This window comes from Magnolia sinica, chromosome 2 (genome assembly GCF_029962835.1).
Source record: "Magnolia sinica isolate HGM2019 chromosome 2, MsV1, whole genome shotgun sequence".
Lineage (NCBI taxonomy): Eukaryota > Viridiplantae > Streptophyta > Magnoliopsida > Magnoliales > Magnoliaceae > Magnolia > Magnolia sinica.
In genome coordinates this window covers 9,113,504-9,139,449 of record NC_080574.1, presented here as the reverse complement: position 1 = coordinate 9,139,449, position 25,946 = coordinate 9,113,504, and the positions used below count along the sequence as shown (strand labels likewise).

The 25,946-nt window shown below is 40.6% G+C and overlaps 1 protein-coding gene, 1 long non-coding RNA gene and 1 other non-coding gene across 4 annotated transcripts; 2 read left to right on the top strand and 1 right to left on the bottom strand.

Annotated features, from left to right (window-relative positions):
- Positions 1–2,681: 2,681 nt before the first annotated feature.
- LOC131226207 (uncharacterized) lies at positions 2,682–4,516 on the top strand. The gene is made up of 2 exons (XR_009161684.1): positions 2,682–2,804; positions 4,188–4,516. It is a non-coding gene; the product is annotated as an uncharacterized LOC131226207 (long non-coding RNA).
- On the top strand, positions 3,307–4,516 carry LOC131226196 (uncharacterized). 2 transcript variants are annotated; one of them, XM_058221958.1, is made up of 4 exons: positions 3,313–3,426; positions 3,509–3,601; positions 3,684–3,791; positions 3,879–4,516. In XM_058221958.1, exons 1-4 carry the CDS (start codon positions 3,331–3,333, stop codon positions 4,143–4,145), a joined length of 564 nt encoding a protein of 187 aa, XP_058077941.1. In that variant the 5' UTR covers positions 3,313–3,330; the 3' UTR covers positions 4,146–4,516. The 2 variants fall into 2 exon arrangements, with proteins under 2 accessions (XP_058077947.1, XP_058077941.1); XM_058221964.1 differs by lacking the exon at positions 3,509–3,601 and having other exon boundaries at positions 3,307–3,426.
- A 13,387-nt stretch (positions 4,517–17,903) lies between these two features.
- Positions 17,904–18,010, bottom strand: LOC131238162 (small nucleolar RNA R71). The gene has a single exon (XR_009167572.1). It is a non-coding gene; the product is annotated as a small nucleolar RNA R71 (small nucleolar RNA).
- Positions 18,011–25,946: the final 7,936 nt, after the last annotated feature.

Below are 25,946 nucleotides of genomic sequence, written 5' to 3'. Positions count from 1 at the left end.
TAGAGAGAAAGCATTTATGCGAATGGTTGAGATCGGTGAAGTTTCCTAATGGGTATGCGTCAAACATATCTCGGCGCGTAAACGTTATGAACTGTAATGTAACGGGAAGGAGAAGTCATGATTGTCACGTCCTTCTACAACGCCTACTGCCGGTTGCGATTCGTGGATTCCTAAGCAAAGATATCAGTACGACGCTGATTGAGTTAGAGATATTCTTTAAGAATTTGTGTTCGAAATCGTTGAATGTAGATGTTATTAAACGACTGGAGAGGGACATTGCCATAATCCTTTGCAAACTTGAAACAATATTTCCACCTGCATTTTTAGATGTCATGGTACACCTAGCGATTCACTTATCGCACGAGGAAAAGCTTGAAGGCCCAGTACAATATCGTTGGATGTATCCGATCGAAAGGTGGTAGAACCTATTAAAATTTTTATTCATTACATAAATTACATATATTCATATTTTCATACGTATAGCAGTGGTTTTGTGTACAAATACCTTCACACACTCAAAAGATTTGTGAGGAATAAGGCACGACCGGAGGGGTCGATAGCTGAAGCGTACATTGATAATGAGTGCCTTACATTTTGCTCAACATATTTTTGTGGCGTAGAGACTAGATTCAACTGAGAAGATCAAAATGTTGATGAAGGGCAGGAACATAAACAAGGACTCGTATCTGTATTTGCACATAACATTCGTCTTCTAGGATCTCCGACGTTTTAGGATATGGGCCATATTGATCTAGCAAAGGCACAGTGGTATGTGTTGCATAATTGTGAAGAAATAGAGTCGGATTTGGAGTAAGTCTTCCCTCGATTATTGTTTTCTCTACATACGATAATCTTAATGTTTCTTGCTGACGACGTGCCATTTATGTGTATAGCGAACACATAGACGAGATGAAGTCCAAATTCTCCAAAAATTATGATCAAATGCATTAAGATCAGTTTGCAGAATGGTTCGCCGAACGTGTAAGATTTCACATTGTATCTCACCACACTTAGCATTTTAGTTGTATTGCACATTATTTCAACCTATGAAAATCTCTAAACAATTATATTTTGTACATGATAATAGATGAAGACATTGCGTACGAGCAACTCTGCGGATGCGTCTGAAGCATTATACTCACTGGCATGTGGCCCTGACAGGCGTGTATCTAGATATACAGGTTGTATTGTAAATGAGATTCGGTTCCACACCGAAGAATGTGAGAAGTACAAGACCACGTAAAATAGTGGAGTGGTTGTGAAGGGAACAGATGAGGAGGATAAAATTGACTTTTATGGCATTTTGACAGATATTATTGAGCTGAGTTATTGTATGAGAAAGCGGGTGTACTTATTTAGATGTGAATGGTGGGACATTGGAAATAAAAAGTTGGGAATACAGACTGACAACTACTTTACGAGTGTAAATTTATCTCGGAAGTGGTTTAAGGACGACCCATTTGTTTTAGTCAGCCAAGCCGAACAAGTATTTTACCTCGCTGACACCAAGTTAGGCGGCTCTTGGCATGTGGTGCAGAAAATAAAGCCCAGGAACGTATTTAACATTCTCGTACCAGAAGTTGAAGATAACGAGGATGGGGGAAATGATACGTCTAGAGTTGAACGAGCATATCAAGAAGACATGCCATCTAGGGATATAGAGACTGATTAAAGTGTTGATATTGATGTGGTGCAATTAGACAGAGATGATGTGCCACCTGATCATGTTGATGCCTCAATCATACGTGATATTGTTAGAGATGATAGCGGTTTCATTGATGACGACGTTGCGGACAATGAGGAGGAAATACTGATCAGTGATAGTGATGGTGAAGAAGAAATAACCCTAAGCGATAGTGATACAGACGACGATTATTAAATGTACATATGATTTACATGTCATTTTTCAATTCGAATAATTTATGTATTCTATGTATACGTGAAAATTATAAGTCATGATTAATTCTTTTTATTGACTTGTTTATAATCCATATTTGTAGTTGAGTCAATTTCTGATTATGTCCTTCTTAAACCGGAGTGTAGCAGAAGCACGCAACATACTTTATCAGCTATTGCAGATGGACGTTTCGGTCCTATCTTCTTCTGGTAGGGCCAGTCGATGAGTGTATAGTGGAATATATCGACGACGACTCAGAGGAAAGATTATGCCATCTCAAAGAAATTCCGGGGTTGATGGAGATTTATAACTGCGGGAAACGAGATATGGAAGATGTGACTTTGTCACTTACACATCTAAATGGAGTCCCGAGAGATCAGATTTCTTCTATTATGACTGGCATGTTGGCTGTAAATATGTCGAGTGCTTCACACGAAATGACATATGCTTTTGAAGCATATAATAGCTTATGTAGGGAGTACTTCGGATAGTTTACCTTAAAATTGTTTCGTATTATAATGAAATATGTGTATTTAATATAGAATGACAATGTGTAATGGAATTTTCAGTGGTTATAGATTAAAGTTTATAGTTTTATTATATTCTTCTTGCATTATAATGTAATGGTCTAATCATATTTTAATTATCTCTCTAAGCATAAGCACAAATGTATTGTACCGTCAACACTACTTATATAATGTTTTAGTATATTCCACTTGTATTGATATTGTTTAAATTTATAAGTTCGTAGCTCGCACATATTCAGTGATGACACGACGTGGGAGAGTACATTGTTCGCGTACTGGATCTACCTATTCTACCCATGATGCGACTGAGCCAGCATCGCCGTCACATGTTGTATCGCAGGTGTCTGATCCCTCAGTCGCACATACACCGGGCACTGCATGTAAGTTTAGACATATATTTATTTTAATGATTTCTGTTTATGTTTGGACTTACATATTTCTTTTGTAACAGCGTTGTCGATTAGCCGACGAGGACGTGGACCCACGTGTGGGTTGCTTTTAGAGCGACTTACGCGCGAGGGTAGGGTGACGATAGAGTTCCCACAGGACTGCATTAGACCTGTTGGGAACAATGCCAGACTGTTTACGTCGTAGGTCGGTGTCTTATGCTGATCTCTGATCCCCCCACCATCCCCCGCTTGGGAGACGTGACAGATGATGTGCAGCAGCTCATCCGTCAGTGCCTTCAGGTAAATTTTAGTTTTTTAAAATTTATTTTATAAAAGTTCATTTTACAGTTAAGTTATTTTCTTAATAAGTTTATTACCTTAATTATTATTTACGAAACTGTAGAATAAATTTGACTTGAATTTGAGTGTTCTGCATATTTCCTATGCCGTCAACGACATGATCAAGAAGCGGTTTAAGGAGTACCATTCTGTTTTACACAAGCGGTATAAGCGGTGCATGAGCCACGAGGAGGCCGCACTGTCCGCACCGCCGCACGTGACCGATGATGACTGGCGGATACTCTGCGATAGATTTTCGTCTGATTCTTTTCAAGTAATATTTACATATTTACGATATCCTAAAGTAACAATTAAATTCACAATTAATAACAATGTATTATGAATAATGTGTTCAGAAGAGGAGCAAAATAAATTTCGACAACAAAGGAAAGTTAGAAGTGAATCACGTAGCTAGTTCAAAGTCATTTGTAGAAATTCGTCACAACATGGTAAGAAATTACATGTAATTATTAAGTTGATATATTCTTTCCATGCATTTATATTAACTCTATTGTCCTTTCGATTGCGCAGCGAGATTCCGTCACTGGCCAGGAGTCCGGACCAGTAGACCTCTACAAAGGGACTCACTGTCGACAGGCGACGGGATCTTGGGTACATCCTAGAGCCGGCGAGATTTGGGTAAAAATCCTTACATTGTAAAATTTAATTGCATTAAATTATAATAATGTCATTTTTTTAGAGAAAATTCATATGTTTTCATTACAGGCGGCGATGGACACCTTACGCAATCAGTCCACTCCCGATGGTACTCAGCGGAGTGAGCCAGAGATCCTGAGTGAGGTGCTTGGTACCCGTTCTGGATATGTGTGTGGGCTTGGCCATGGTGCCAAGCTCATGGCACCCGCTAGAGCTGCCTCCACCCGATCCATTGTCGTTGGCGAGAGCGCCACCCGCCGAGTTGATATCGCAGAGAAAGAGGTTCAGCAGCTACGGGTTGTCGTCCATGACATCAGAGAGCAGCTGGAGAGGTAGATGGAGGAGCAGTAGAGGAGGATGGAGGATCTGACGAGGCAGAGGGAGGAGCAGGAGAGGAGGATGGAGGATCTGACGAGGCAGAGGGAAGAACAGGAGAGGAGGAGGATGGAGGAGCAGGCGAGGGGGAGAGAGGAGTAGGAGAGGAGGATGGAGGAGATGTGGGTAGAGCATGAGTGATGGATGACGGAGATGTTTCAGGCTCTCGTTGCACGCTTACCCACTGATGCTTCACCACTACCGCCTTCATCTTTGTGATTTTTTGTATTTTATTTATGATGTTAAACTTATATATATTTATGTGTGAATGAATGTCATGTTGATGGATGTAGTTTATATTTAGATGGATTTATGTACTTTGGGTTTAAATGAATGTGAATGTGAATATGATGAAATATTTATATAACAGGTGTATATCAGGAATATTGTAACAGTTGTATATCAAGAATATTGTAACAGGTGTATATCAAGAATTTTTTCTGGAATATTGAAAAAAAAAGACACTTTTACATATGAAATTTTCATAAGTAAAAGTATCATCTAGGTTTATTAGTGTGATCCATAGTTTTACCTACGAAAATTTTCGTAGGGAAAAGTTCAATTATTCGTAGGTAAAAGTTTTTTAATATAGATTATATTCCTAAGCAAAAGTTTTGTAAATATATTTAGCTACGAAAGTATTCGTAGGTAAAACTTTTGTAACAATTGTTACCTACGAAGGAATTTGTAGGTAAAAGTTTTGTAAAAAGTTTTGCTACCAAAAGTGTTCATCGGTAATTTTTAGCTACGAAATTATTTGTTGGAAAAAGTTTTGTTGTTATTTTTACCTACGAAAAAAGTCGTCGGTAAAAGTTCTATAAATCTTTTTACCTATGGATATAATTGTAGGTAAAAGTTTTGAAAATCTTTTTAGCTACGAAAATTGCTGTAGGCAAAAAGATTTGTCAATTTTTTTCCCTGCAAAAAAACGTTGGTAAAATCTTTATCCTACTAAAGAAAATCGTCAGCAAAAGTTTTATCTTTGCCAACGAAAAATCTTTTTCGTGGGTAAAAGTTCTCTCTCAGTCTTTTAGCAACGAAATTGCCGACGAAAATTTTTCGTCGACAAAAGGTTTTGCCTACGAAACTAAGGCTTTTACCTACGAAAATTTTCATAAGTAAAAGTGTCTTTTCTTGTAGTGAATGTGGTAATCCGTTCCGCCCACCTTGTCGGCCTGCTCGCCCTGGGCCCAGAAAGTCTTAACTTGGGCAGTGTCTACTTCTAACAAGCATTACAGTGAGCCTGAAAAGTTTCAATAGTGGATTCCATTGTCACTATTATTTTTTATTATGTGGCCCACATGAGCTTTGGGTAAGGCTGATATTTGGGCCCTAGTGTTGAGGGTCAAATATTGCATATCAGACCCAATTATTGCCTGAATTTACAAGCATGATACCGTTCAATGGCCCGATTTAATCGTGTTTGTGATGCAGAGTGTATTTACGAGCATGGACTAAAAAAGGGTGCTTAAATCATGGATTTAATGCTCTGATGACACCAAAGGCAAGGGACGGACTCCAGGGGAGCAAGTTCGATGAAATTACACGCCAGAGATCCAAGAAAATCGAAAAACCGAAGCTCAAGTGGCTCGAAAATCATTCAGAATGCAAGATCATGGGGTTTCCACCATCCATTCGGTTCGAAACTTTATACATGGCTTGAGGACCATAAATTAACCATACATGTAAAATTTCAACCATTGGATCATTGTGGAAGTGGCCTAATGAACGGATCAGCCCATAAAATCTCGTTTTGGGGCCCACCTGATATCTGGAACTGCCTCAACTTTGGATTCAACGCCTTAAATGGGGTAACAAAATGAATGGATGGATTGGATTTCTGAGAAACATCACAGGGGGCCCTGTATGTGCACGTGTGCGTACACAATACACACTTATTTGCTGTGCACCGGATTGACTGACTTGGTTAAAGTTGGTGTTGACCGACTCTTCATGCGAAAATAGAAATTTCCATTTTTTTTTTGTAAAACAGCATCTGAGAAATGGACGCTCGGTTGCTGTTGTGGGGCCCATACATTGTCCCAATGGACAATCCAAACCGTCCATTAGATTTTCAAGGCCTCTGTTACCAAGGCTTAGGTGACAATATTTGATGAAACAAAGAGGATGAGATTATAACCATTCAAACACAAAACGGACGGTGGCTTTAAAGATTACGTGGGCCGCATCAAAGTATAGCCAAAAATACTCTTTCCTGACTGGTTTTTCAAGGGGAGTTCAATGAGTGGCTTGGATTTGTCAAAATAACACTAAAATGGGCTCCACCAACGTCACAGCGGAAGCTTCCGCGTCCCTATTTCACATCCGGCGAGAGTCCATTTTGTGGAAGTTTGTGGGTCCCACCCATGGCCTGTTCGACCAATCTGATCCGTTCATCATGTAGACAGCCTTGAATACTAAAAAACCTTGCTGAAATTTTACACCCATGCGTGCACATGTGCGCGATATAGAGGCCACAAACAGGCGGTCTTGCGACGTTCAAAACGATTTTTGGCATGATTTCTTCTCTGGGCCGCGTCAATGGACGTTCAAAACCATCATTTCTTGACTGAAATTTCGTCCTGAATCTAATGGACGGGGTGGATTTTTCTGAAAATACCTCTGTGGGGCCCACGGATCACGACAACGAAGAGGTGCGAAAGCTTTCGCACATACACAAAAATCCAAATTTTCAGGCGGTTGTGGCCCACCATCTTTCATCATATGGTAGATCTGAGCCGTCCATCATGTAGAGCACTCAAAAATGTCCTAAGGGACGATGTTTCTTTGAAAATTGAGCGAGAAAAGTGGTGAGTTTTGAGACACTGAAACTTGGCTGCGAAAAGTTGCACTCCGTTTCCTGCTGTGACTCTGCCACCGACTCCAGCCTTCCAGCAGCTATAAAAGGAGGTTGTAAACATGAGAGAGGGGGAGGAGATGATCTAGGCCAGCCATGGAGGGACCTTGCGAGCTTGGACGTGGGAAGAAAGAGAGAGAGAGAGAGGGTGGACGACCATCAGCGTGGAGTTTCTCTTTTCCTTTTCCTCTTTAATTTCTTTCCTTCCTTTGATGTTTTAAGAGACTTTAGTTGATCATGTCTATGGTTGGCTGAACCTCTTAGCTAGGGCTAAGAGGTGAAGCTTGTAGCGTGATTAGGATGGTTGTTTTGCTTTAATTCATGTTTTATGGATTCTCTTGGATTTTAGTTTGATTATGAAGGTATACTTTTAGTTTTTAATGATTTGTTGTGACTTAAATTACATTGGATCTGCGATAGCTTTAAGTATGTTTTCCAATATTAAGATTGTGAAATTAGCAAGACCCGTTGTTCACCATCGTCCCATGGGCATGGTAGGGTGACGGAACCCTTCCTAACTTTTACAATTCTCTTATGATTGGCCGTGAGATTGGTAAATCGCTGTTGTTTGCCATCGTCTCCTAGGCATGGTTAAGTGATGGGATCACTTCCAAATCTTCACCAATTTTATCTGTTGATGATTAGATCCATAAGAAGTTCAGAGATCTGACAAATCTCTTCTTACCAGCTGGATAAGTTAGGACTCTGATTCCAGCTGTGTCCTTGAATTATGCAAGGTAGCTTCCCAATTGCTACAAGTGGATCCTTGGCATCCTAACTCTCACCTTTATTTTTATTAGTTTTTAATTAATTTATTTCATAATTATTCATCAAATTACACTCGATTTAGATTTCATCTCATTCTAGTTATAGCTCTAGTTAGTTTCAAATTACGTACAGGTATCAGTCCCTTGGGATTCGACCTCGGTCTCACCGAGTTTATTACTACATCACAACCCTGCACTTGGGGAGTGAATAAGTTTTTGACGCCGTTGCCGGGGACTGACGGTTAAATTTTCTGGAATTAATTAGTTTTAAAATTAGGTTAAGATTAGGATTTTACTAACTTTAGGTTAAAGTTTATTTTATTTTATTTTTAGAAACTAACATGTTTTCCTGTCTTGTAGGATCCTGACATAAACTTCTAATTTGGTAATCCCTTTCTAAATTCTCTACTTTTTCTATTTTTAGAAATAGGGTTTTATTTTTTAGAAATTTTCTATTTTCTAATTTTAGATTTAGATTCTTCCTTTAAGTAACTTTCTATTTTCTAGTTTTAGAAATTTTTTTTCCCTTTTTAGAAACTAACTTAGCTTTTTATTTCTAGGATTAGAAACTTTTATTTTTTTGTTATAGAAACTAACTTTCTATTTTTATTTTTAGAAACTTTCTAATTCTAGGATTTTTTCTGTTTTTAGAAACTAATTTCTTTTATTTCCTTTTGCAGAATTTTAACATAGGAACTCCAATCTGGTAACTTCTTTCTAACTTCTCCTCTACTTACTTTCTATATTACTGTAGGATTTTTCCTTTAAGATTAGATTCAGAGTTAGGGTTCTACCATGGAAGCGTGGGTACGTGCATACGCTGAGATAGATAGGAGATATTGGGGAATGCCTGAGAGTGGTGGAATTCAACGTATACCTCAAGATTTCTCTCCATCGAGAATTGATATTGAGAACCGACTAGAACGTTATGTTCCATCGGTTAATGGGGCCGTATACGATCGTAATTATGGGAATGAGAATTATTATCAACCATCATATTCTCCCATGTATGATCAGTATAACTATAACCAGTGGAAACATCAAAATTGGGAAAATGAACCAACAACATGTTATAATGAGTATTCTCTTGGATACCCTACCTTTGAGACCCAACCAGAAACAATCCAAGAGGATTCATTTCAGCGTAATATGACCTGTCTTGCGGAAATTAGAAAATCATTAAAAACGCTTAATTCGCACCTTAATAAGGCAGAGGAGGCTCATTCATTCCAGCCACAATTCATTCCAAAAATACAATGCGAGGAAAGTGATCCTAACTCGCTTTTGAAGAACTCTGGAATTATAAATGAGTTGGAGTCCATTAATGAACATATGGTTCAATTTTTCGATGAGTCGATTTCGATGACGGTTCAAAGGAATGGTCAAGAGATGTGGATATCTTTCAAATACAATGATGATGACACATCTTCCTTACATGACACACAGGATTTCAGTGATGAGGTAGAGGTTAGTTTATTCGAACCTCAACCGAATTTAGGAATATAATGTGAGGAAAGCGATCCCATCCCAAGTGTGCACTGCACGAAATTAGATGATGATATGTATTGTGATGATGATCATGAATGTTCAGCCCAAATTCCCCGGGAATCAATCTCAAGTATGGTCCAGATCAGTGATCAAGAAGTACACTAAGTGATCAGTCAGAAGAACCTACTCCACTCATCCGACATGCCTGATTTAAATATGGAGGATGAACTCCTTACAACTGACCCTTCTATCTCTTGTGAGATATGTTTAGACTACTCCCCTGAATTGAATGATGATATGATTCGGGAGATGGACGAGCTACTCAATATGACTCTAAAATTTGAAACCACCTAGTTGAGGCCACCATCTGAACTAATGAATGTTGACGATTCAATGCCTCCTCTGAGTAGTATCAATGACCAGAGCCCGCACATCAATGCTTCGTATACTGACCCTCAATCTGTCTGTGTAGGGTTGGAGCAAGAGAGCACACCTCCGTTTACCTTTAAAGACGAAGGATTCCTTGGGCAGATCATTACGAGCTCTAATGTGGAACATAAGTCATGCTCAACTGAATTTCTCAACTCTTTGGATGATTGCTTGGTACACTTTGCAGATTTAAATGATCTCATGATAAGAGACATAGTGAATGCTTTGCAAGACAACATCTCGGTAGTCATCACTGACCGAGAGAACCCTTACTCTGAAGCCCATTCTTCCACAGATCCTGAATGTTTACCATTAGGGGAGGAGGAGCTGAAAATTGAACCGAAGTCTACTACTTCGGAATGTGTTGAGACTACACCACTTCCTGAAAATTTTTCTCAATTTGATCTACCTGTAGTCTCTGATTCACCATGGGATACTAACTTTGTAACTTTTTCTGACACAGGTGAATCATATATATTTTGGATACCTCAAGCGAATCAACAGTAAAATTTTAATGAGGTACATAAGTTTCTCTGGAAAGTCAAGCTCCACGGCATCCAAGCCTATTGCAAAAAGGGCTTTTGGATGATCCTGTTGAGAAACTTACTAAGAAACTTATCACGATACTGGCCGAAAGAGGAACCTTGCGACATAATCGAGTAGTTTTTCCCTGTTTTCATAAGACTAGGGTAGTTTGCTTTATGCTGTTCTAGGATAGACGGATTTATGCTGTTAGGTTAGTTTGCTTGATACGTTGTTTTAGGATAGTTTGCTTTTATTGGTTTCTCTTGTGCTAACATGCTCTGATATCTTTGGGAAGCCTCTCGATTCGTTATCCAGGTACTATCTTCCCATCACTTCTCATTTACTTTCGTTGTCTTATGTGCATTGCATGCTCATATCGTTTACATTGAGGACAATGTAGATTTTAGGTTGGGGGTGGGAGATTAGGTTACGTAATCAGTATTTTCTTAGTTTTGAGCAAAAATTGTGAAAATTTTTAATTTTTTTGGGATTTCTTATGAATTCGAGGTGATTTTGACGGGCATCTTTGACTTAGAATCTCAAGCTATGTGATGTTGGTCATTTATGACTCTTGGATTCAATTATCTAGTAAATTTCACATTTAAGTCTGAATTGTTAATTCATGATTAGAAGTTTTAAACATTGATTGAGTCACGATTTTACATGTTATATCTCGCTTACACAGTAAGGTTTCAGTTCAATATCGAAGGATTGACTAGGATTGACTTGGTAATCATTAAACATGAAAGGAACCAGCCTGGAAAATTTGTCTATCATGATCAATTGAAGAAAAAAATATACCTAGCGGAAAAAAAAGAAGAAAAAATAGATGCCTTTGGAAAGGGTTGGGCAAATAATTTTCACCATAGGTTTGCTCCCCATAGGTGTAGATTTAATTCCCCATGGACATATGTGAAAAGGGTTGGGTGTACAGTCTTCACCATAGGTTTTCTCCCTATAGGTAAGTACTTGATTCCACTCCTTGGTGCTCCTTTTAATAGAAAAATCAAAGGCTAAAAGAAAGAAAAAGAATGATCTATGAGGCACGTTTTAGTTTAGGTTTTGGGTGTCCTGAATGCTCTTGTGGTTACCAATGATATCATGAAATAATGAATTGAATCTTAATGTTGATAAGTCGAGACTAGATTATATACTCATGGATCTTAATGTTTAGAATTTTTTCTAATTGATGGATTACTACTTTAAGTTGACTGTGAAATTACTCTGGGCTTGAGTTCAGGAGAAAATAATGCCCAACATTCATGAATCTTAGATTTCTTGTATCTGAATCGCTTTTCAAAATATCACTCGAGTACATAGAAATTATCATGTATTTTTTAACTTATTTTTTGCATACTTTGCTCGGGACTAGCAAAATGCTGGTTGGGGGTTGTGTTGAGGGTTAGATATTGCATATCAGACCCAATTATTGCCTGGATTTACAAGCATGATACCGTTCAATGGCCCGATTTAATCGTGTTTGTGATGCAGAGTGTATTTACGAGCATGGACTGAAAAAGGGTGCTTAAACCATAGATTTAATGCTCTAATGACACCAAAGGCAAGGGACGGACTCCAGGGGACCAAGATCGATGGAATTACATGCCAGAGATCCGAGAAAATCGGGAAACTGAAGCTCAAGTGGCCCGAAAATCATTCAAAATGTAAGATCATAGGGTTCCCACCATCCATTCGGCTCGAAACTTTATACATGGCCAGAGGACCATAAATTAACCGTACATGTAAAATTTCAACCATTGGATCATTGTGGAAGTGGCCCAATGGACAGATCAGCCCATAAAATCTCGTTTTGGAGCCCACCTGATATCTGGAACTGCCTCAACTTTGGATTCAACGCCTTAAATGGGGTAACAAATTGAATGGATGGATTGAATTTCTGAGAAACATCACAGGGGGCCCTGTATGTGCACGTGTGCGAACACAGTGCACACTTATTTGCTGTGCACCGGACCAACTAACTTGGTTAAAGTCGGTGTTGACTGACTCTTCACGCGAAAATAGAAATTTTCATTTTTTTTGTAAAACAGCGTCCGAGAAACGGACCGTCGGTTGCTGTTGTGGGGCCCATACATTGTCCTAATGGACAATCCAAACCGTCCATTAGATTTCCAAGGCCTATGTTACCAAGGCCTAGGTGACAATATTTGATGAAACAAAGAGGATGGGATTATAACCATTCAAACACAAAACGGACAGTGGCTTTAAAGATTACGTGGGCCGCATCAAAGTATAGCCAAAAATATTCTTTCCTGACTGGTTTTTCGAGGGGAGTTCAATGAGCGGCTTGGATTTGTCAAAATAACACTAAAGTGGGCCCCACCAACGTCACAGCGGAAGCTTCCGCGTCCCTATTTCGCATTCGGCGAGAGTCCATTTTGCGGAAGTTTGTGGGTCCCACCCATGGCCTGTCCGACCAATCTGATCCGTTCATCGTGTAGACGGCCTCGAATACTACAAAACGTTGCTGAAATTTTACACCCATGTGTGCACATGTGCGCGATACAGAGGCCACAAACTAGCAGTCCTGCGACGTTTAAAATAATTTTTGGCGTGATTTCTTCTCTGGACCACGTCAATGGACGTTCAAAACCATCCATTCTTAACTGAAATTTCGTCCTGAATCTAATGGACGGGATGGATTTTTCTGAAAATACCTCTGTGGGGCCCACCGATCACGACAGCGAAGAGGTGCGAAAGCTTTCGAACATCCGCAAAAATCTGAATTTCCAGGCAGTTGTGGCCCACCATCTTTCATCATATGGTAGATCTGAACCGTCCATCATGTAGAGCACTCAAAAACGTCATAAGCGACGGTGTTTCTTTGAAAATTGAGCAAGAAAAGTGATGAGTTTTGAGGCACTGAAACTTGGCTGTGAAAAGTTACACTTCGTTTCCTGCTGCGACTCTGCCACCGACTCCAGCCTTCCAGCAGCTATAAAAGGAGGTTGTAAACATGAGAGAGGGGAAGGAGATGATCTAGGCCAGCCGTGGAGGCACCTTGCGAGCTTGGACGTGGGAAGAAAGAGAGAGAGAGGGTGGACGGCCATCAGCGTGGAGTTTCCCTTTTCCTTTTCCTCCTTAATTTCTTTCCTTCCTTTGATGTTTTAAGAGACTTTAGTTGATCATGTCTATGGTTGTTTGAACCTCTTAGTTAGGGGTAAGAGGTGAAGCTTGTAGTGTGATTGGGATGGTTGTTTTGCTTTAATTTATCTTTTATGGATTCTCTTGGATTTTAGTTTGATTATGAAGGTATACTTTTAGTTTTTAATGGTTTGTTGTGACTTAAATTACAATGGATCTGCGATAGCTTTAAGTATATTTTCCAATATTGAGATTGTGAAATTAGCAAGATCCGTTGTTCACCATCGTCCCATGGGCATAGTAGGGTGACGGAACCCTTCCTAACTTTCACAATTCTCTTATGATTGGCCGTGAGATTGGTAAATCGCTGTTGTTTGCCATCGTCTCCTAGGTATGGTTAGGTGACGGGATCACTTCCAAATCTTCACCAATTTTATCTGTTGATGATTAGATCCATAAGAAGTACAGAAATCTGACAAATCTCTTCTTACCAGCTGGATAAGATAGGACTCTGATTCCAGCTGTGTCCTTGAATTATGCAAGGTAGCTTCCCAATTGCTACAAGTGGATCCTTGGTACCCTAGCTCTCACCTTTATTTTTATTAGTTTTTAATTAATTTATTTCACAATTATTCATCAAATTACACTCGATTTAGATTTCATCTCATTCTAGTTCTAGCTCTAGTTAGTTTTAAATTACGTACAGGTATCAGTCCCTTGGGATTCGACCTCGGTCTCACCGAGTTTATTACTACGTCACAATCCTGCACTTGGGGAGTGAACATCTAGTCCTAAAATGACACAACAAAAAGGATGAGCGGCATGGATATTATACACAAACATCCATGTGGGCCCCACTAGGTTAGTCCTTGTCCATGTTGAGGGTCAAATATTGCATATCAGACCCAGTTGTTGCATAGATTTACAAGCATGATACCGCTTAATAGCCCGATTTAATCGTATTTGTGATGCAGAGTATATTTACGAGCACGGACTGGAAAGGATGCTAAAAGCATGGATTTAAAGCTCAGGCGTCATCAAAGCATTGGACGGGGCCCCATGGGACCACGATCGAGGAGTACACGTCAGAGATCAGAGAAATTCCAGCCGCTCATTTTAAACAGACCTAAAAGACGTCCAAAATGCAAGATCATAGGGTTCCCACCATCTGATGAGTTCGAAACTTCATACGTGGCCTGAGGACCATAAAGTAACCGTACACATCTAATTTCATCCATTTGATCCCTGTGGAAGTGGCCTAACGGACATATCAGCCCATAAAACCATTGATTTTGGGCCCGCCTGCTATCTAGATGTGCTTGAAAATTGTTCTCAATGCGTTAAATATGATGAGGAGGGGAATAGACGAAACGGATTCCACATATACATCATAGTGGACCCTGCACGTACAGCGCGTGTACATAGGGTACACGCGCGCGCGCCGCACCAGACAGCGGACGGACGCTGGCTAGCTGTTTTTGGCTAGTGGGCCCCACCCATCATCCCTATGGAAGATCTGAACCGTCCAATGCATTCGGAATGGGGGTTTAACCCACGCCTAGGTCTCCTTTTGGGCATCATGAAAATTTCCTCACTTTCCTAGTTGTTAAACACAGGATGGACGGCGGAGCAGAAAGATCGGTGGGCCACACCCAATCCAAGCCAAACAAACCCTTTCCAATTGATTTTTCTAAGACATTTCAATGGACGGAATGGATTTACTCTCTTGTATCGATCATGACCCCAACAACCACAACGAAAGGTCATTGCGCAGGCTCTGTTCCGCGATCCGGCTTGTGAACGAAACCTTGTGGGCCTCTGTCTTGACCCATAGGCTTGATCCGGACCGTCCAGAAGGTTCTAACAGTCTGGCTGAGGGTTATGTAGATGAAAATCCTGCAAAGAAGGGCCAAGAATTGTTTCTACATGCTTCTTTTTTCTCGAGCATAAGATAAATGGTAACAGTGAAGATCCTGCGGGCCATCACAGGGACGATCCATACCACACTTTCTAGGCTCAGGATTTTAAGAGGTATTTAATGAATGGAATGGATCATGCTGCCGGATCTTTGTGGTGCTAAAATCTAATCCAACGCAAGAAGATTATGCGTTTCCGCTGGGGTGGTGTGAAACTTCCCACCGACTTCTCTCCGGCTGATCACTTCATGCCAGCGAGCAACCATCTGACCGAGGGGACTGCCTTTATAAAAGAAAGAGGTGGAACGTGAGGGAGGGGGGGAGCTGAGGGAGGAGTTTTGGGGCTGGAACGTGAGAGGAAAACGTGGGGCTTTTAGCAGGACGTCAGGGAGAGAGAAAGAGAACAGAGGCAGAGAGACTTGGCTGGAACAGGGGGCTTCTTGCTGGACGTCAGGGAAGATCCAAAGGGCTCGGTTTTGAGATGAGAAAGGATTGAGAAGGAAGACGGACGCGGAGCAAGGCTTGGGCTGGACCTGGATCTGTTTTTTTTCCTATTTCCTTTCTCCTTCTTCTGTTGTTTTTAGCCCATTCATGTGTGGCTAAAACTCTTAGCTAGGGCTAAGAGGTGAAGCCTGTAGTGAGATGGGAGATTCTATTTTGTGCCTTTAAGTTAAAATTCATAAACTGAATTTGATTTAGTTGATTTTTAAAGGAATATTTTTCTTAGTCTTTAACGGTCTGTTGTGACTGAAATTACAATGGGTTTGCAATGGCTTTGAGTATTCCTTTCCCCTTTTTATGTTTATGAAGTCAGGAAGCCCTGTTGTTCATCATTGTTCCATGGGCATGGTAGGATGACAATACCCTTCCTGATCTTCATACATTATTGGTTGGTTGGTAATTAGCTTAATTCTGTTGTTTACCTTGTCTCCTGGGCATGGTTTGGTGATGGAATCCATTCTAATTCATATACCTTTTATCTTGTAAAGACTAGATCAAGCAGGTTCAGTTTGATTTCCGTGATTCTTGATGTAGGCAAAAGATCTCTCTGATCCCTACAAGTGGATCCTCTGAATCCCCAGTTTCCTTCCTCTAAATTCCTTAAGTTTTACATTCATCTCTCACCATTATTCATCAATTTATATTTGATTTAGATTGCATCTTAGGCTAGTTCTATTTCTATCTAGTTTCAGGAAACGTACAAGTTTCAGTCCCTGTGGATTCGACCTCGGTCTTACCGAGTTTATTACTACATCACAACCCTATACTTGGGGAGTGAACAAGTTTTTGGCGCCGTTGCCGGGGACTGACGGCTACATTTTTCTGAAATTAATTAGTTTTAGAATTAGGTTAGGATTAAGATTTTACTTACTTTAGGATAAAAGTTTTTATTTTATTCTATTGTTTTTAGAACTTAACCTGTTTTCCTGTTTTGTAGGATCCTGACATAAGTTCTTAAATTGGTAATTCCTTCTTAATTTCTCTACTTTTTCTGTTTTTAGAATTAAGGTTTAAATCTTAGAAATTTTCTAACTCTAGTATTTCTCTATTTGTAGGAAATAGTTTATTTTTAGAAACTTTTCTCTTTTGTTTTTAAAAAACTAGGTTAGTTATTTCCCTTTTTAGAGATTAACCTTCTATTCTTGTTCTCTAGTAACTTTCTAATTCTAACTCTCTTAAAATCTAATTTGTTTCCTAATTTATTTTTAGAATTTTTGTTTAGAAACTAACCTTCCTATTTTGTAGGCCTTTAAAATAGAAATTTCAAATTTGGTAAGCTCCTTCTCTACTTCCTATTTTTCAGTTCTCTTTTAGTATTCTACTTTCTAGTTTAGGTCTTTCCTAATTTATTTTAGAAGTTTCCACTTTCTTTTAGAAATCAGTTTACTGCTATCTTTCTTTTAAAGGATTGTTCCTCTCCTTTTTAGAATCTAACTTATTTTGTTTTATTTTGCAGGTCTTTAACTTAGGGGCTTCAATTTGGTAATTTCCTTCCAACTCTCCCTCTTTCTTTTTAGATTTTCTTTTCCTTTCTTAGGATTAGGCTTTGAATTTGATTGAGGGCTGCGAGTGTTTCATGCCTAAGTGGGCCCGTGACGACACTCGACGTCTCTTGACTGAAGGAGGATTGGTTGAAGGGTTGACTATCCATCGCAGGACTAGACACCGCTCAAAATCCCTTGAGTTAATTGAAGTTATGGCTGAAGACCAACCTCCTCTACTTCCACCCAGGGTGGAGGATACCCAAGATGAGAATGAGGTGCAACAGGCACCCCCGCCTCGTACTTTACGAGATTATCTACAACCGGCGGGAGTGAGTATGCCCTCATGCATGATTTTTTCTAAAAACACAGAACAAATGGACATCAAGCCAGGAGTTATCCAACTCCTTCCCAAATTTCATGGACTTGAATCAGAGAGTCCATATTTACATTTGAAAGAGTTCGATGAGATTATAGCTACATTATGTTTTCCTAATGTATCTGAGGATACAATTAGGCTGAAACTCTTTCCTTTTTTCTTAAAAGAGAAAGCTAAGACGTGGTTACATTCACTGCGTCCTAGATCCATTGGCACATGGAACGACATGCAGAGGGAATTCATAAAAAAATTCTTCCCACATCATAAAACGATTACCCTCAGAAAAGCAATCATGAACTTTGCCCAAAAGGAAGAGGAAACATTCTTCCAATGTTGGGAAAGGTTCAAAGATTTGGTCAGTTCATGCCCACAACACGGATTTGAAACGTGGCGCATTACAAATTTTTTCTATGATGGACTGACATCTTCCATGCGCCAAATGGTCGAGACAATGTGTAATGGAGAGTTCATTAATAAAGATGTCGACGATGTATGGGACTACCTCGACAGTCTGGCTGAAAAAACACAATCTTGGGACTATTACCCAAAGTCGAACACCACGTCTAGGCCGACTCAATTAAAGGAGAAATGTGCATTATATCTCTTGAAAGAGAGGATGATCTCAAGTGTAAAGTGACTACGCTCATAAGGAAAGTTGAGGCCATGGAAGGAAAGAAGGATAAGGTCAATGAAATTGTTTGCGGCATCTGTGATTGCAACATTCACACAACTGAAAACTGTCCTACAATACCCGCCTTTCGAGGAGTGTTGAATGAACAAGCCAATGCCGTAAACAACTATCAAAGACCTTTTTCTGGACCTAACTCCAATACGTACAATCCTGGCTGGAAAAATCATCCAAACTTTAGTTGGAGGAATGGACAAATGGCGACCCCTCCAGGTTTCTTCAATCAAAATCCAAATCAAGTGAAACCTCAAGAGGAACCGGTTCAAAATCCCATACAAGAGATGGCTTAGGCAATGCGGGAAATTACAGATTTTATGCAAAAGATAGATTCTCGTATGACGGTTATAGAAAAGGGGATGCTTCCTGCACAATCTTTCCCCAATCCTAAACCGCAGTACGAGATTAATGATCCCAGCTCTTCAAATTAGATGGGACATGCTAAATCCATCACCACTCTTAGGAGTGGGAAGATCATTAATAAAACTCTTCCGGTTGGACCTGAAAAACCTCAAGAACCAGAAGAGGACAATAATGATGGAGCTAGTGATGCCCCACAAAAACTAGAACCGGAACTTCTAGAGAAGCCAGTTGCTCCGTTCCCCCAACGGTTGGTTTCACCAAAACCTCTCTCTAACTCTCAGGATATCCTAGAGGTGTTGAAACAAGTGAAAGTCAACATTCCTCTACTTGATGTCGTGAAACAGATACCTTCATATGCCAAATTCCTGAAAGACTTATGCACGACCAAAAGACGGAAAATTATTCAAAAGAAAATCTTCTTGACTGAGAAAGTGAGTGCCATCCTAAAGCAAGACGTGCCACAGAAATTCAAGGATCTCGGTAGCCCAACCATATCATGTGTAATCGGGAACCATCGAATTGATCACGCACTTCTTGACTTAGGAGCGAGCGTCAATCTGATTCCCTACTCGGTATACAAACAGTTAGGTTTGGGTGAATTAAAACCCACCCTAACCACATTACAACTTGTTGATCGCTCTGTTCGTGTACCAAGAGGGATAATCGAGGATGTGTTGGTCCAAGTTGATAGATTTTACTACCCTGTAGATTTTATCATCCTGGACATCGAACCCACCAATAACATGAGCACTCAGATTCCTGTCATTTTTGGTCGCCCATTCCTTGCCACGTCAAATGCAATTATCAATTGCAGGAATGGTGTCATGACTATGTCTTTTGGAAATTTGACATTGGAGTCAAATATTTTTTTCAATAACGACAGCAACGCAGAGGATGATGACAATTTCCACGACATTAACATGATTGACTCTTTCGTGAAAGATACGACACCTCTAACCTTATCCTCCGACCATCTAGAGACATGCCTGGCCTACTCCCATGATTTTGATGATGACATGATTAGGGAGACGTGCGCCTTGCTTGATACTGCATCGGTACTTGAAGTTAACCGGTGGAGGCCACAATTTGAAGAATTGCCACAAACCAATGTAGTGCCTCTACTGTCTAACCTCAAGCCGCCGAAGCTTGACGTAAAACCTTTGCCCTCTGATTTGAAATATGCCTATTTAGGTCAAGATGAGACATACCCGGTGGTGATCTTTGCCCACCTGGAGAAAGAACAAGAGAGTATGCTCATTTCTACTCTCATTGAGCATAAAGGAGCCCTGGGATGGACGATAGCAGACCTCAAGGGAATCGATCCCTCGATTTGTACTCACCGCATATATCTTGAGGATAATGCAAAAACCGCTCGGCAACCACAACGTAGATTAAATCCAAACATGAAAGAAGTGGTTAAGGCCGATGTTCTTAAACTATTGGACGTGGGTATCATATATCCTATATCTGATAGTCAATGGGTGAGTCCAACTCAAGTGGTCCCTAAGAAGTCCGGAATCACCATCGTAGCCAATGCCAATAATGAACTCGTGCCAACTAGAGTCACTATTGGTTGGAGAATGTGCATTGACTACAGGAAGTTGAATACCGTCACGAGAAAAGACCACTTTCCCTTACCGTTCATTGATCAAATCCTGGAAAGGTTAGTTGGTCATTCCTATTACAGTTTCCTTGACGGGTATTCAGGCTACAACCAGATAAAGATAGCCCCTGAAGACTAGGAAAAGACCACATTTACATGTCCCTACGACACCTTTGCCTATCGAAGGATGCCATTCGGACTATGTAATGCCCCTGCCACCTTTCAGCGATGTATGCTTAGTATCTTTTCTGATATGGTGGGGTAATATCTAGAGGTCTTTATGGACGATTTCTCTGTTTACGGTCCATCTTTCAGCAAGTGCTTGGAAAGTCTTAAATGTGTGCTGAAAAGATGTGAAGAAAAGAACTTCGTACTTAATTGGGAAAAGTGTCATTTCATGGTTCAGAAGGGAATTGTCCTTGGGCATATCATCTCGTTCAAGGGAATTAAGGTAGATAAGGCAAAAATCGATCTTATCTCTAACCTACCTCCACCCAAGAACATCAGAGACGTGCGATCCTTCTTAGGACACGCAGGATTTTACAGGCGATTCATAAAGGACTTTAGTCTCCTCTCTCGTCCTTTATGTACTCTTCTTCAAAAGGATACTCCGTACGAGTGGACTGAGCAATGCCAGGAAGCTTTCACCAAGCTTAAGGGCACGTTAACCACTGCACCTATCATGCAGCCACCCGACTGGAGCCTTCCTTTTGAGCTTATGTGCGACGCTTCTGATTATGCTCTTGGGGCGGTCCTAGGCCAGAGAAAAGATAAGAGGCCCTACGTCATTCATTACGCGAGTAGAACTTTAAATTCTGCCCAGGTGAACTACTCGACTACGGAAAAGGAACTCTTAGCTGTAGTGTTCGCCTTGGACAAATTTAGGTCCTGCTTGATCGGATCCAAGATCATTATCTACACAGATCATGCGGCACTTAAGTATCTTCTTTCTAAGAATGATTCTAAGCCCCGCTTGATACGATGGATTCTACTACTCCAAGAATTTGATTTGAAAATTAAAGATAAAAAGGGAGTAGAAAACGTTATGGCCGATCACCTTTCTCGCCTTAATACCTCTGATCCCCTTGAGACGACCCATATCAACGACATGTTCCCTGATGAACAACTGTTCCGAGTCTCCCATTCACCTTGGTTCGCTGATATTGCTAATTATCTTGCTACAGGTGTCATACCGACACAGTAGACTGCACAAGATAAGAAGAAATTCTTCACCGAGGTGCACAACTTTTTCTGGGATGATCCTTACTTATTTAAATATTGCCCAGACCAAAGCCTAAGGAGATGTGTACCAGACGATGAGCATCAGAGCGTCATCTCCTTCTGTTACTCACAGGCCTGTGGTGGTCACTTTTCTGCTAAAAAGACCACGGCCAAGATTCTGCAGTGTGGCTTTTACTGGCCCACTATGTTTAGGGACACTCATGAGTTTTGCAAAGCTTGTGAGCGTTATCAGAAATTGAGAGCATTGTCCCGTCGATATATGATGCCTTTGAATCCCATTCTTATCATTGAAGCATTTGATTGCTGGGGCATCGATTTCATGGGACCATTCCCCCAATCGTTTGGAAATCTGTATATTTTGCTCGCCGTGGATTATGTCACTAAATGGGTCGAAGCGATTCCGTGTCGAACTAATGACCACCGCACGGTCATTAAATTCCTAAAAGAAAACATCATTTCTCGATTCGGAACGCCTCGAGCCATCAGTAGTGATGGGGGCTTACACTTTTGTAATAGACCATTCGAGAGCTTAATGAAGAAATACGGTATCTCTCATAGGGTGAGCACCCCATATCACCCACAGACAAGTGGGCAAGCTGAGATTTCTAATAGGAAAATTAAACACATTTTGGAGAAAACGGTTAACCCTGATCGTAAGGATTGGTCAATCCGATTGACCGATGCCTTATGGGCATACCGTACTGCCTTTAAAACCCCTATTGGAATGTCTCCCTTTAGACTTGTCTATGGAAAAGCTTGTCACTTGCCTGTGGAGCTGGAACATAAAGCGTACTGGGTGATCAAAAATCTTAATTTCAATCTGGACAACGCTAGCTCGTTATGCAAACTTCAATTAAATGAACTGGAGGAAATCCGGAATGATGCTTACGACAATTCGAGAATTTACAAGGACAAGATGAAAGCATTTCATGACCAACACATTTTGCGAAAATCATTCACGCCTGGTCAGAAGGTCCTTTTGTACAATTCTCGATTACATCTCTTTCCGGGTAAGCTTCGATCCCGTTGGACTGGCCCTTACATTGTTGTTACTGTTTTTCCTCATAGGGCCGTTGAAATTAGAAATCCCGCCAATGGCAAGGAGTTTAAAGTCAATGGACATCGATTGAAACTATTTGTCGAGAAATTTGATTCAGAGGACATGTCCATAACCTTGATTGCTCCTGTTTACCAGGATTGATCTCCTAGTCTAATGGAGGTATAGGTAGGTTTATCGCTTTCATAGGACTAGGGTAGTTGCCTTATTTGTTTGGCTGAAGACGGTAAACTTAGCGCTCCTGGGAGGCTACCCAGCTCTTCATTTCGTTTCGTTTTTATCATTAGTTAGTTCAATGTTTGTGGGTAACATTGCTGCAAACCCTCACGAGACTACAACTCGTCCACTAGGGGCAACCTAGGGGTTTAAAGGCTTGTTGCATACGCTAAATGCAATCGAGAGCACCTACGAAAGTGGTATAGGTAGGATTTTATTTTTTATTATTTTTTATTTTACTTCTGATTGGTTTCTCTCTTGTGCTGACCCGCTCTTATGTAAATATCTTTGGAAAGCCTCTTGATTCTTTCATCCAGGTACTATTTTTCCATCACTCTTCTTATATTTTCGTTGTCCCATGTGCATTGCATGCCTATTTCTTTTACATTGAGGACAATGTAGATCTTAGGTTGGGGGTGGGAGATTAGGTTTCCTAATCAGTGTTTTCTTAGTCCTGAGTGAAAATTGTGAAAATTTTAAAATTTTTTAGGATTTCTTATGAATTCGAGGTGATTTTGACGGGCATCTTTGACTTAAAATCTCAAGCTACATGATGTTGGTCATTTATGACTCTTGGATTCAATTATCTAGTAGATTTCACATTTAAGTCTGAATTGTTAATTCATGATTAGAAGTTTTAAACATTGATTGAGTCACGATTTCACATGTCACATCTCGCTTACACAGTAAGGTTTCAGTTCAATATCGAAGGATTGACTTGGTACTCCCTAAGCATGAAGGAACCAGCTTGGAAAATTTGTCTGTCATGATCAGTTGAAGAAAAAGAAAATACCTTAAAAAAAAAAAACCAGATGCCTTTGGAAAGGGTTGGGCAAATAATCTTCACTATAGGTTTGCTCCCTATAGGTGTAGATTTAATTCCCCATGGACATATGTGAAAAGGGTTGGGTGTATAGTCTTCACCATAGGTTTACTCCCTATAGGTAAGTACTTGATTCCCCTCCTTAGTGCTCCTTTTAATAGAAAAATCAAAGGCTAAAAGAATGATCTATGAGGTACGTTTTAGTTTAAGTTTTGGGTGTCCTAAATGCTCTTGTGGTTACCTATATACTCAGGGATCCTAATGTTTAGAATTTTTTCTAATTGATGGATTACTACTTTAAGTTGACTGTGAAATTACAGTGGGCTTGAGTTCAGGAGAAAATAATGCCCAACATTCATGAATCTTAGATTTCTTGTATCTAAATCGCTTTTCAAAATATCACTCGAGTATATAGAAATTATCCTGTATTTGTTAACTTATCTTTCGCATACTTTGCTCGGGACTAGCAAAATGCTGGTTGGGAGTTGTGTTGAGGGTCAAATATTGCATATCAGACCCAGTTGTTGCATAGATTTACAAGCATGATACCGCTTAATGGCCCGATTTAATCGTATTTGTGATGCAGAGTATATTTACGAGCACGGACTGGAAAGGATGCTAAAAGCATGGATTTAAAGCTCAGGCATCATCAAGGCATTGGACGGGGCCCCATGGGACCACGATCGAGGAGTACACGTCAGAGATCAGAGAAATTCCAGCCGCTCATTTTAAACAGACCTAAAAGACGTCCAAAATGCAAGATCATAGGGTTCCCACCATCTGATGAGTTCGAAACTTCATACGTGGCCTGAGGACCATAAAGTAACCGTACACATCGAATTTCATCCATTTGATCCCTGTGGAAGTGGCCTAACGGACATATCAGCCCATAAAACCATTGATTTTGGGCCCGCCTGCTATCTAGATGTGCTTGAAAATTGTTCTCAATGCGTTAAATATGATGAGGAGGGGAATAGACGAAACGGATTCCACATATACATCATAGTGGACCCTGCACGTACAGCGCGTGTACTCAGCGCACGCTGACCGACTTCTTCAATTCTCAAAAACGCAACAGCGCCTTACACATGTTGGCCGCTTTTGGCTAGTGGGCCCCACCCATCATCCGTTCGAATGATCTGAACCGTCCAATGCATTCGGAATGGGGGTTTAACCCACGCCTAGGTCTCCTTTTGGGCATCATGAAAATTTCCTCACTTTCCTAGTTGTTAAACATAGGATGGATGATGAAGCAGAAAGATCGGTGGGCCACACCCAATCCAAGCCAAACAAACCCTTTCCAATTGATTTTTCTAAGACATTTCAATGGACGGAATGGATTTACTCTCTTGTATCGATCATGACCCCAACAACCACAGCGAAAGGTCATTGCGCAGGCTCTGTTCCGCGATCCGGCTTGTGAACGAAACCTTGTGGGCCTCTGTCTTGACCCATAGGCTTGATCCGGACCGTCCAGAAGGTTCTAACGGTCTGGCTGAGGGTTATGTAGATGAAAATCCTGCAAAGAAGGGCCAAGAATTGTTTCTACATGCTTCTTTTTTCTCGAGCATAAGATAAATGGTAACAGTGAAGATCCTGCGGGCCATCACAGGGACGATCCATACCACACTTTCTAGGCTCAGGATTTTAAGAGGTATTTAATGAATGGAATGGATCATGCTGCCGGATCTTTGTGGTGCTAAAATCTAATCCAACGCAAGAAGATTATGCGTTTCCGCTGGGGTGGTGTGAAACTTCCCACCGACTTCTCTCCGGCTGATCACTTCATGCCAGCGAGCAACCATCTGACCGAGGGGACTGCCTTTATAAAAGAAAGAGGTGGAACGTGAGGGAGGGGGGGAGCCGATGGAGGAGTTTTGGGGCTGGAACGTGAGAGGAAAACGTGGGGCTTTTAGCAGGACGTCAGGGAGAGAGAAAGAGAACAGAGGCAGAGAGACTTGGCTGGAACAGGGGGCTTCTTACTAGACGTCAGGGAAGATCCAAAGGGCTCGGTTTTGAGATGAGAAAGGATTGAGAAGGAAGACGGACGCGGAGCAAGGCTTGGGCTGGACCTGGATCTGTTTTTTTTCCTATTTCTTTTCTCCTTCTTCTGTTGTTTTTAGCCCATTCATGTGTGGCTAAAACTCTTAGTTAGGGCTAAGAGGTGAAGCCTGTAGTGAGATGGGAGATTCTATTTTGTGCCTTTAAGTTAAAATTCATAAACTGAATTTGATTTAGTTGATTTTTAAAGGAATATTTTTCTTAGTCTTTAACGGTCTGTTGTGACTGAAATTACAATGGGTTTGCAATGGCTTTGAGTATTCCTTT